General features: G+C 34.1%; 1 protein-coding gene across 18 annotated transcripts in view; it reads right to left on the reverse strand.

The window, feature by feature from the left end:
* SLC4A7 (solute carrier family 4 member 7) overlaps positions 1-13,562 on the reverse strand; it is a 104,235-nt gene that overhangs the window by 36,983 nt on the left and 53,690 nt on the right. For 14 of the 18 annotated variants that reach the window (XM_081071850.1, XM_081071859.1, XM_081071855.1 and 11 more), the window contains 4 exons: positions 7,386-7,501; positions 5,296-5,453; positions 3,809-3,896; positions 1,009-1,155 (listed from right to left, as the gene is read on the reverse strand). In XM_081071850.1, the coding sequence (XP_080927976.1) occupies positions 1,009-1,155; positions 3,809-3,896; positions 5,296-5,453; positions 7,386-7,501 (509 nt within the window). Of the gene's footprint in view, positions 1-1,008; positions 1,156-3,808; positions 3,897-5,295; positions 5,454-6,188; positions 6,249-7,385; positions 7,502-13,562 lie in introns of all 18 variants that reach the window. The other 4 variants (XM_081071844.1, XM_081071846.1, XM_081071845.1 and 1 more) reach the window with 1 other exon arrangement.

The following is a 13,562-nucleotide window of genomic DNA, read 5'->3' on the forward strand; positions in this document are numbered from 1 at the left end:
GAAATTCCACAAAAGACCTGCATGCATATGGAAATTTAGTAAATGAGAAAGGCAGCATCACCATTCAAAGGGAATAATGCTTAATTTTGTAATAAATTGAGACAAGGCAACAATTTAGAAAAAAAGATAAAGCTGGATGCATACTCCACATAATACACCATAATATACATGATGAACTTCAAAGGATCAACGATTAATTTAAACGTTAAAAAAAAAAAATGTGGTAGAGGGCAATGAACAAAAAATGTTCAGGAATATTCAACCTTATTAATGACAAAAATGCAAATTAAAACCCATATTAAAGTACCCAATATAGTAAGATAAAGATATGTACCAGATTTACAAATACTAAACAGTTTGACAACATATTGTGTTAGTGAGTCTGTAGGGCCATAAGAACATACATCACTGTGGGAGTCCAAAATAGTTTATAGTGATAAAAAGAGATTCTGGTAATATCTACGAAAATTATAAATTCCCATGTGAGCCAGCATTCCTATTTTTGGGAACCTATCCTAGAGATACATTTGCACAAGACTAATACGGCATATGAATACTATGTATAACAGGGTTTGTAATAGCAAAAGACTGAAAACAACCTGAGCCCAGGAATAGAATAAACTATGATATACCCATAAAAGGAATACAACAAAGCTATGAGAAAAAGAATAAGAAATATTTCTATGATTTCCTATAATAAGATCTCCAAGATATATTGTTTTATGATTAAAGCAAGGTGCAGAACAATACATGTAGTACGTCAACTTTTGCTAAGAGGAGGAAATAAGACTATATGTTCCTATTTCTTTGTACTGAATAAAAACTAAAAGGAAAAACAAAAAACTGGTAACGAATGGCAACCCACAAGAGGTAGGTACAGGGATAAAAATGTAAAGGGGACATGCTGGCGTTCTCTGACTGTACCTCTTTCTATAGTTTTCATTTTTGAAAATGCACAAAGTATTCAAAATATTTTTTTAAGTAACTCAAAGAATTGTAGATTCTTACCTGAGAAGGAACACTTTTTGGTGGCTCTATGCGTATAGAAGGATCCCACTCTCCTGGAGGTAGGACAGTTACTTGGTCTAAAAATTCATCAATTCCAGATAAGAGGTCATTTCTGTCTTTTGCTTTATAAGCTACATCATGAAATATCTAAAGAAAAAAAAATGAGTAAAAGGACTTTAAAGTTGAAAGAAAACTCTACATACTAAATCCACTTTAGATATCATAGATAAGTCTGCAATAAAGATAATTACCTAACCTCTTACCCAAACAGGTCTCTATCCCACCCTGAATGGCAACTATAAAAAATAACCCTCTATCAGTGTCATTAGATAAATTAACAGTAACAATCAAACAACAAAAGAAAAGAGTGATGTAAGACAAAACCATTTTTTTTAAAAGAGCAACTTTTTAAAAGAAATTTTAAAAAAGAAATAGTATTAATACTCAGTAATTCATTACAAAATAAAATATAATAGCGTATCAGTTCACTTATGGGATATATTAATGTCATTTATCCTAAAGGAACAATCATGGATACGCAAACAGTTTTACTTAAATAACTAATTTATCTGATCACTTGTATATACTGGACGCCTACTGCTATTTGCCAGGCATAAATCCAAGCACTGTGTGTATAGTGCAATGGACACAGATAAGGCAAGGACTCTGCACTCGAGAACCAAGGGGAAAAACAGTGAAACAAGTTAATCACATGTATACATCTGCAGGTAACAATAAATGCTCTGATAAAAATAAAGCAGGGTAAAGGAAGGTCTCTTAGAGAAGGTAACTGGGAGAAATCTGAAAGAAATGAGGGACAAACACATGCATTGGGTAGAGAAGTGAGGTGGAGACGGTGGAAGAGCACTCAGGCAAAGGAAACAGCAGTTGTAAACGTCCAGAGGTAGAAATAGCATAACACATCTGAGCAACCAAATGAAAGCTAATATGCCCGGAGCAAACTGGGGAAAGAGGGGTGAAGAGTAGTAGTAGGATGTAGGTTTTGAGAAGTACTAGGTGTGATCAAAAAATACGATGAATGCTTACATTAAAAAAAATTACAGTAAAAGACACATTGGCATTAATCCCCCTCGAAATACTCCCTCTCCTTTCGAACACACTTATCCATCATTCTTCCCTCTTTCTGAAGCAGTTATGGAAGTCCTCTTTCATAAGTGTCTTTAGTTGCACTGTCGTGACTGCCGCAATGTCCTGAATCGATTCAAAACGTTTTCCTTTCATGGTCATTTTGACTTTGGGAAGAGCCAGAAGTCACGTGGTACCCGATCCGGTGAATAAGGTGGATGAGGACACACCGTAATGTTTTTATTTGACAGAAATTGCTGTATACCAGAAGTGATGTATGACACAGAGCCTTTCCATTGTGATCAAAATATATGGTGAATGCTGCTGCTGAGCGCCATTCAACGGAAAGGCAGGGATCTTCAATACGGGAGGCGGGATGTCAAACCTTAGTAACTGTGTGATAAGTTTCAACTTGTTTGGTGCAGTCAGTCGGGTGTGAGCTACAGTTGAGAGAAGTGTATTTTAAAGTGTGCCATAAATCATCCTCCATCATGACAACACTCTATGTCACACATCGCTTCTGGTACGGCAACTTCTGTCACATAAAAATATTACCATGTGTCCACATCCACCTTATTCATCAGATCTGGCACCGTGTGACTTCTGGCTCTCCCCCAAAGTCAAAATGATTCAGGACATCAAGGCAGTCATGACAGCACAACTAAAGACATAGAAGAAAGAGGACTTCTAGAACTACTTCAGAAAGTGACAAGAACAATGGGTAAGTGTGTTCCAAGTGAGTGGGAGTATTTAGAGGGAAATTAATGGCAGTGTCTTTTACTGTAATAATTTTTTTTTTTATTTAAACATTCACCGTATTGTCTGATCACACCTCGTATGTAAAGGCTAGATTAGATAGACCCTATTAACACAATGATAAAGAGTTTAAGTTTTAACATAAATGGGTGTATAACAGGATGTCACCGACACACCTGGATCAAAGATATGATATATTCAGATCTGCATGTTATTGATAGTGTAGAGGAAAATACTGTAAGAGAAAGGCCCATAAAAAAATCCATTTTAATCACCAAAGGGAAGAAGGTAAGAGAGTCTAAACCAGAGAATTAGCATGGACGTGGAAGGAGATGACAGATTAAGTGCAAAGCACACTGAAGAGGTAAAATCAGTAGAAGATTGTGACTAACTGGTTGAGACAGAATAGAAAAAATCGGGCCTATCCAGATGTGTGGGGTTTCAGATGCCTCAGGGACTCATGGCTGAGATGTCTGGTACCTTATTACAAAGCTCGTCCCCAGAGAGAAAAGTCCTGATCCACATAGATCATGGTCACAGATGAAGTTCACAAACAGAAGAGAGAAAAAAGGGCAAAAGACAAAAGTCCTGAGAAAACTCAAAAGAAATGGATCTTAAAACCCAGGATGGAGAGAATTTCAAGAAAGTGGTCAATAATTTCAAACGTTGGAGAAAGGTGAGAGAGCAAAGAGTATCTATCTGTTGATTCTGACAGGAAGGTCTTCAAGATCTTAACAAAGGTAAATGGTTGGAGAGTGAATATGAGCTATAATAGTACAGACAGCAAGGACATTTGTTTAAGCTTTACTACGAAAGAAAGGAGCACCGTAATTTAGTATATATTATATGTTTCATAATCAGTGTCCATTTCAAAGGGGTTTGAAACTCCACTTCAAAGGGATTTCAGATATTATACGCTTCATAATCAAGTGTCCACTTCAAAGGGTATTTTAATTACCTCATCCGTCATGAGAGTGGCTATTGATCTTCCAATTTCATGGTACTGTGGTGCTTTACCTGCTGGACCCAGTAACAGAAATAAAAACCTAAGGAAACATTAAAATACATAGATTTAAACATGAACAACATACAAAAATCTCAGCAATCACAAAAAAATCATTCAAATGTAAACACAAAAGTAACACTTGGACCTCTTTTCCATTCTCCCACACCCGTCACTGAAAAACAGATGGCAGTTCTACTCAGATGAAAGCAGATCACAAAACTAAGAAAGGCATTCATAATTAGCTTTCTACCAAGTTATTATTTCCCATCCTCCTTAGGGAAGACAGTAATTAAGGAACTTAATGTTTTATTTCCCATCTTCTATATTCTTTTGAATTTGAGTGAACAATTTTTTCTGGTCTGTATGGACAAAAAAATAATACTATAAAAAATAATAAAATTAGTGAATACCAATCCCACTTAAGTACTTAAAAGTAAGGTTTGTGTAATAAAACAGTGAAGGAATATACACCAAAAATCCACAATCCCTCAAAATACAGTCTGGATAAAGATGTTAATATGGTAAATAAGGGACTAATTCCTTTGGGAAGAAAAAGAATTTTTATCTACAACTCCAAATTTAACATCACACTTCATATTATTTGATTTTTTAAATCCATTTACAGTCACTAAATAAAAAGTATTTAACTTCCTACTTAGTTATGTCCTTATTAACACTACAGTAAAATAATAATATTCACACTTATCCAAATGGGAAGTATTCATCTTCCTGCTTTATGAGAATTTAAGTTTGAATCTATGGAACTACTTTTCTCATTTATCTTAATACTGTACAATTAATGCACCTCCAGTAAAGCATGTTAAAAACAGGTTCATACATTTCAATCAAATTACAATTAATTCTACAGTTTTATTACTATAAAAATAATTTAAAAACTTTAAAAAATTATTCTCATTTAAAATTAAATTTATACAGTTGAAGATTTTGATCAGGTCAGGACAAAGCATTTTCCCTAATTCAGAGGCATTATCACATTTAATCAACCCTGTGAGGTATTATTATACTCATTTTACCAATGAATCTTAGAAAATTTAAGTCAAGCTTGACTTCCCCACAAAAAGTGGCAGAACAAGGATTCAACTCCATTTTCTCTGACTCCAGTGCCTGCACAGAACATAATAGGTCGAAAATGATGAACTGGTTTTTAAACCAAAGCTCCTGTAATACTGAACTTCTTACAAAGGCATAAACGCAAAGCTTTTTTTTTTAAAAAAAAAAAAGGATGCTTTGTTTTCTTTTTCTTTTTTAGATCTAGAAGTAAAGATCATTTTTTTATCCTCTAATAGTCAAAGCATTTGGTACAAAGACAATATGAACAATTAAAAGATCTTTTATTACATAAAACAACATGTTCCTTTAGGAGATAAAAATGTTTAGATCGTGGACCTGCTGGGCCCTGACTGGAACTAACTCTTTACCTGGTAGGAACAGGGACCTCAGTCAACCCTGATAGGAGAACAGCAGGAGCCAGTCTCACAAATGCAATTATAGGCCTTTCCAAAAAGTCTACTTCTCCCACCAGAACATTGGATGCCTCGGCTCCCGAAGGAATTTTTCTCATGAAATTCATATCAACCTATTGACAAACAAATAATAATTAAAAATAAAATCTGCATGGTATTTATAAGACTATTTAAAGGGGAAAAGGAAAGAAAAGAGGCTTTTAAGACAAGTATGTTCATCAAAACTGGTGATCTAATGAATGTATAAATGCCAAAATTCTCACAAGTACAAAGAATGGAGTAGACAAATACAAAAAAGCAAGCAAAACACATCTATCAAACAATACTCCCAACTGTTTTAACTGTCATAATCTTTACTACTTCAGAGATCTAAATTGTCAAACATACAAAGTAGAGAAATTTTTCAATGAATAAAACACTATTCATTAAAAACTATTAAGGACAAAAATATAGTTCACAAACTAACAATGGCTCATGAAATTATACACAGTGCTAAAAAAATATTCATTTCATGATTATCTACTATGTAATCATAGAAATGCAGTTTAGTCCCTTTATATTTTTTGTTAAGTCCTTTTTATTTTAAAGAACTCTGGGCACTCCCCCAGGCTTTCATTAAGTGGGGGGGGGAGTTTTATTTTTATTCAAAACTCAAATAAATAGCCATTATTGATATAGGTATATGGCAGTGCTACATAATCAAATTTAGTTGTCTGTGTATAATTACAAAGAAAAGGTTACAAACATATTATCAAAGTATGGGAACTTCTTCATTTATATGCAGTTTCACACAAGTCACTAAACAACCACTTACAAGGCTATCTATGAAAAATAAAACCAGCACTTACAGCGGGCCTCTTGAGTCCCACACCCAGTGAGCCACAACTACAGTGCCAGGAGGCAGACTCCTGCCCAACAGGAGACAAGGAGGTGTACACAAGGATAGGCCAAGTAAAAAAAAGTAAAACTGTGACAGAGGAGCAAAAATAAACGGCATCTGCCATGTCTAGAGGAGATCTATAATGTAAATTAATTTACTCGTTTAACAAGAATAAACTGCAATTTAATTACTGAACACTTTGTACTCATCTGGAGTATTAGGAGCAGCAATAAAAACATGATCAACTTATAACAGAAGTAAAAGTACAAAAGCCTTTCTGTGCAATCAATGTCCCATATGCAAGGCTTTTTAAAATTTTAGAGCATGAAACTCAGCAAGTTATATAAAGCAAATCATCATTTAAACTCCTTTTCTACAAAATGTGATTTACACTTTGCATCACAAAATAAAAGAATTTTGAGAAATGAATCAACTTGAAAGGATCACATTAAGTGTCTGACATTGGATAAGTAGAGAGTATCCTATAGCAAATAAATATCATTAAATTACAATGTCCACAATAATCAATTATTCAGAAGTAGTAATCATAAAGTACTTTTTAAATTCAATTGTAATTTGAACTTATAGGTTTTTGCCCTGTTTTTTTGAAATTTCTTTTTCTATTTCCGCTCAATACTCATCTACCAAAATTAAAAAATTATACTTGAGATAAGTGAATTGTTTTTAAATTCATGCCTTTACCTACCCATGGGGAAGCACCGATGTTTCCCAGTGACAACCCAGAAAGTACTGACACCATAAGACAGTAATTCTGGGATCGCATTACAGCCCAGAAAAGGCTGAATCACTACTACTGCTGTAACATCATTCCCAGAATTAATCTTTCTAGTGGTGGTAGTCCAGAACAAATGACTATAATTCAAAAGGTACCGAAGTTTCATGATATCTATGAGTAGATATAGATGAAAATACTATATTATTCACATATTCTTTTGTCAGAACTTCTAAAACAAGTAAGATATAAAGTTATTCAAGTGCTAAGAGATTATCTTTCTCACAATAGCTGATCTTAAATTAACTTATCACAAGCATCACATGCATGTTTGTCTATTAAATTATTATAATCAATATCAATAAAGGCACATTGCTAGTGATTTTCTCAGTAAGAATGATTATGGAAACGTATAGTTAATGATAGAATTACCTTGCTGAAGTCTACAGTACTATTTTCTCTGCTGCCTCCAGTTCCATTACCTTTGGTCTCTCCACTTTTACTATTGTCCAAGTTTCCAGGTGCAGACTGTGGAGAGGCTAAAACACCTGCATTTAAGAAGAAACAAATTCCAAATTAATAAGGAGAAAATTCACTTTGCAACCTGACTCTCCTCATATCCTGAAAGTGATAGTTTATGAAAAGCAAATGTGCAAGGTAAAAAAAAAAAAAAAAAGAGAGAGAGTGCCAAGTGTTAGTACCACACCAGCAAGACCAGAATAACATTTTAAGCAATAATAAAGCTATACATTTTTACGTTTTAAATAATATAATTGGAATTTACAAAAATGGTGGCCTTTGCAAAAAGAAAAAAGTGAACAGGTGCGGAACCACAGAAAATGGAAGACCCGACAGTCTGATCACCACTACAAATACTTAGGGATTACACTTGCAATGTATCTAACATACATGAGAACTGTAGAGGTTAATAATGCCTAACTACAGTTAGCATGCTTACCTCAAAAACAACATAAATGTTCTGATAAACCTTTAGTGTAACTCAGAAAATTAAAGAGCTACATTAACTAAATGCAGTTTAAATGTACTATAATCTTCCATGATCCCAACTTGATCCCAAATCCCAATTTGGGATTCCAGGATCCCAAATTCCTCAAGAATTTCCATTTCTGTTAGGTAGTTAGTATTTATGAGCTGCCTACTGTCATCATTCCTAAGAAATACAACCTCATAATAGCAATGTTTTTACAACATAAATACAAAGGGTATGGATTATATAATTAAACAGATCTGTGTTGAAATGAGCACTCTCTGCCACTTTGTACCTATGTGACTTGAAGTAACTCACTCAACCTCTAAGATCCAGGCAAACCTATCAGTTTGTTTGGATTAGAAATGATAGGTATATGTTCTATAAAATTAGCTTGTTTGGATAACAAATGGTAGATACATGTCCCCGTATTCATATACTCATGTCAAGTGACCTTCAGCAGCAACATTTCACAACAGTAATATAACCTAAAATCACCCTGTAGTATATGACCAACTGCTACCACCATGAATTTTGCAAAAAGTTCAAATCTCAAAAATTTTAAAGCACATCACAGATTTCTACCATTAAATGTATTGCTTTTTTTCAAAACACCCAAAATTGTCCAGTTCAAGAATATAGATTAGTATTACCCAAAACACTGAGTATCACTGGAGAGAAGGCACTAAACTGAATGACAACAGACTTTACTTTTAGTTTTGACTCTACCACTCACGTCAATCTAGTGAACTACAGAAACTCAGGAACTGTTTGTGGTTACCGCCTATAAACCTTGAAGTTAATATTGGTAATTAAATTCCAGAATTTTAAGCACATCAATTATATTCCATGCATCTAAGAAAGTTTCTATTTTTCTAGACTACAACACACTATAACGAATAACTGGAATGAAGTCACTTGAGTTTATTGCTTCAACTCAATGACAGACCTTTGTGATACCCACTTCTCTGTTAAATACCTAAATGAGGATGTCACTGTGCCCCCAAAATCTCAATATAGAAAGCTTATGCAATCTCTTCAGCCATGTGCTCATTCTCTGGAAGTGTTGACAATTCTGAAATAAAGCATCTCCTAAAACTTAACTCATTATTCACCATTTTAGCTCAGCACAGAAACATTATTAAGATTCCTCTTCTTTGACCTTTATTCCTAAACTTCCAGAATAGAGTTCATTCTTTTATTAAAATACATATTAAGGGCCTGGTAGCAAGTGCAACAAAGCACCAATAGACACACTTGTGACTACTAAAATATTCAATATGCAGATGTAGAATCAAAAGAATACATACACACAGTTTCCCAAAATAGTCCCAGCCAACAGATTTGGGGAAGAAGAATGGAATGGTGAGAGAGCTATGAGGGGAAGGAGAGAGAAGGAATGGTACGAAGAAATGATGTGGAACTCAATACTGACAAAAGTAGATGATATGATCTGAAGTCACTTAGCTAACCTGGCCATCTTGAACCTGTTAAAATTGACATGCCAAGTACATGATTTCCAACAGTATATTCTCTCTTCAGTCCTTCCCAATCTCAGCTAAGCTAAAGCTGTTTCCTCAATCAGTAAAGAAAGTCTCCCTGCTCCTACATTTCTAGTTCTCAGAATTAAATGAGTACATTCCCCCAAGTTAAAACTATCATTGGTACAGATAACTCAGAAGGTCTATATTTCTTTAAGAAAAAAATAGCATCCAAGGGGTGACATGCAGCCAGCCGTTTGAGGCCACGGGCTTTCCATCCTAGAACCATGGCCCAGTTTGTCCACCACCTCGGCGAGAAGGCCCCGGTGCTGGTCAACACTGTTGTCACTTACTCGAAGCCTCAAGTGGCCACATTTTGACACTATGCCAAGGTTGAGCTGGTTCCTCCAACCCTTGCTGAGATCTCCACAGCTATTCAGAGCTTGAAAAAACAATAGTCAATAATGGTCAAACTGGTAACTTTCAAACAGCTCACAGTAAAGAAGCTCTCTGCTGAATGGTTTGGTGGCCACTGAGATGTGGATGTGGTTTTATGTTGGCAAGATCAGAGGCAAGTGTGGCATCACTGTTTGAAACCCAATCATTAACATCTGTTTATTTCGGGTTTATTATTTGAATGTTCTTGGACCATGTGTGATCAGATTGGTATTTGAGTAAAATGTGTCAAAATCAGTATTTTCTATATCAAACACTGTATGGAAAGTCACATTTTCTCTTGACATTAAGTTGGATTGTCTTTTGCTTTATTAATGATGTTAATATAGCTCTAAATGCGTATCTTTGTTTAGTTTAAAATTAAAAAAGATATATGTGAGTATACCAACATGTTACACATATTTATGAGGATAACATTTTAATTTAAAGGCTGGAAATAATGTGTTTTACTTCCAGAAAAGTTTGGGGAAAGGCCTTGAGAAAACTAGAGCTTGCTACAGTAGGAGAAATAGTAATACCACGTACCAAAATTAAATCCTGTCAGTAGTATACAGAATATTTGGATGATTTCTCTTTGCTAAAATCAGAGAAAGACTTTTTGACAACACTTATATCTGTAAATGCTGGTATTCTATGTATCTTTATAACATCTTTAATGCCAGGACAGAGTGAATGAGAGCCATGACTAAATTTTTAATCTAATTTTGATATGTGTATTATTAATCAATCTGGTTTTATGATATTTAGAACCTATCTTTGCAAAAATAAAACACCCTATGGATATTTAAACAGGATTATAACTGGTATCATCCATGGGTCTAAATAGCATATTATGTGCTGAAATAAACAGAAGCGATTGGTTAAAAATAAAATGAAATAAAATAAACGTTGAATATCGGCATATATGAAATCAATACTGAGATTTAAAAATCATATTCTGGTGTATTTATTGTTTTGTCCTTGTGTATTTTTTTTTCAAAATAGCAAATCTAACTAGAGAAAGATAAATCAAAGATATGAGAGTTTGCTGTCTTAAACGTTTTGAAGTAGAATTAGTTGGAGCAATGGTTAGCAAACTGGGAAGATTTTTGTCCCTGAAGAGACACTTGGCTATGTCTAGAAACATTTTCAGATGTCACAACTGGGGAGTGCTATACTGGCAGCCAGTGAAAATGGCCAGGGATGCTAGTGCACAGGACAGCCCCCTACAACAAAGAAGGATCCAGCCCAAAATGTCAACACTGCCGAGCTTGAGAAACATCGAGTTAGAAGATAACCGCAAATATTAGAAATGAGTTTACCTCTTTTACATATAATGATTCTCCAAAAAATAACTATGGAAAACACTACCCTCTTTTTTACTATGGGTATGCACAAATCATGACTCCATGACACAAAAATCTATGGCACTGGTCTCTTCAAAATTATACTGAGGCCACCTTCCTCCTCTAACATAACATCAGACTTCAAGGAAGCTCAACTAGAGTTTCTAGGTGCTTTAAGCACCAAAGATAATTAAACGGAATAATATATAGCCACCCCTATTATTTTAATTACGTAACTTCTACAGATGTCTTCTTAAACAGTAATTATGAGCTTTTTCTGTCTTTAGAAACTCCCTCTCTTCCCTCCAATCGAATTTCTGTTCTTTCGAAAGGTTGATAAATCTCGACATACTTAAAGCAGAGGAAAGGAAAAAATTGTGCTCCTCAAGTCTCAGTTAAATTGCTCCTTTTATCCCTTAAGAACATGGTGTCACAAGTCATTGTAACCCATATGTATGTCCCTTCCGTCCTATATAAAATTTATAATCCCTTATTATTAATAACATAGAAGCTGGTAAAACAAAAAATATACACTGCTACTAGTAGGTATAGGTAAAAACAAATTCAAGGAAGTACCTTTAAAATCATTTTTGTTCAAGGAAAATAGTAAATCTTGTTGGTTCTAATTACCATGTTACCCTGAAAATAAGACCTAGCCGGTGAATCAGCTCTAATGTATCTTTTGGAGCAAAAATTAATATAAGACCCTGTCTTATTTTACTATAAGCCTAGAAATAATTATTCAAACTAATTATTCTTATATTATAGGAAATAAGACCGGGTCTTATATTAATTTTTGCTCCAAAAGACGCATTAGAGCTGGTTCTCGGCTATATCTTATTTTTGGGGAAACATGGTTAGAGTGTGATTATTTTTGAATAATTATTTATAGGCTTATTTTTTCTCATTTTAGTTCAGTTACTTCATTATTACACTATAGCTTTTTCACGAAGTAGTAAAATTTACAATGAAATACTATACTACAGATTTTGTTATAGGTATATCTGAGTTCAATTCCTTGCTCTGGTTCGTTTACAGTTTGATCTTAATATCTCTTTGTCTTAATTTTCTTCATTCGTAAAATAGGGATAATACCACGAACCTCATCTAATTGTTAGAAGAATTAAAAATACGCTATTTGAAAAGAACATATCACTATATGTAAAACAAGCTATAAAACAATAGTAATTGTAACTACAATCATAGTACTACAATGATTTAGCCATAAAACTTCCATTTTTTTACTTCTAAAAGAATATCATTTTTTTGGGCAACTACAATTAGCTTTAATTAAATGTATCTGGATATAGCCAACAGAGAGAGAGGCTTGTCAGATAGTAGTAGGAACACAAGGATTTTTTTTTTTAGTCAGAGGACTTAGGCTGCCACTTACTAGCTGTATGATCCGGGGCAAATTATTTAACCTTTCTGAGTCTGAGTTTCTGAAAATGAAACTCACTTAACTCCACCTAACTTACAAATGTTTACACCAATTAAACAGGCTAATTTAATAACTATAAACTACCACTGAAGTGTTAGATATTATCAGTATTATAGAGAACTGTGATACCGTGTTTCCCCGGAAATAAGATCTAGCCAGACAATCAGCTCTAACGCATCTTTTGGATGCGTTAATATAAGACCCAGTATTATTTTACTACAAGACTGGGTCTTACATAATATAATGTAATAATATAAGACTGGGTCGCATATTAATTTTTGCTCCAAAAGACGCGTTAGAGCTGACTGTCCAGCTAGGTCTTATTTCTGGGGAAACACGGTAGTACTTATGTGATTAAAATCACTAATTAGCATTTGTATCTGTCACATTGATGCTTGGACACCAGTAAAATAGTCACTGAAGAATATTTCTTTATACGAAATCGAAAAAAAATACATGTACAAATGTACATATAAATAAAGTAAAAGAACCAAAATTTTCATAACATAAACCCGTAAATACTCATCCACTAAGAAATAAGTTTTCTAATTCACATACAAAAATATATCCTAGCCACAACTATAGGAAATCTGGTCCTGAAAATGTCAAGGTGAATTTGGAGTAAAGGTGACATGGCATTGAATGAAAGACAACTAAAATCTATTCCAAAATATAAGACTAGTCTTGAAATAATGATTTCAGGCGGTCACTAGAGACCATCAATCTTCTCAGAAACAGAATGAGAAAAAGAACATTCGGTCCTATTATTGCTAGGAAGGTTAAAACATCCTGCATTCTTTGGACAAAAGCACTCAACAATAGATTAAAAAGCACATCACCTCATTATAATTTATGCATAATATGTTATGTATTCCTTTACCTTATGAATGAAAAACACAAGAAAAGCCACCATTTTTT

This window comes from Rhinolophus hipposideros (assembly GCF_964194185.1).
Source record: "Rhinolophus hipposideros genome assembly, chromosome: 14".
Lineage (NCBI taxonomy): Eukaryota > Metazoa > Chordata > Mammalia > Chiroptera > Rhinolophidae > Rhinolophus > Rhinolophus hipposideros.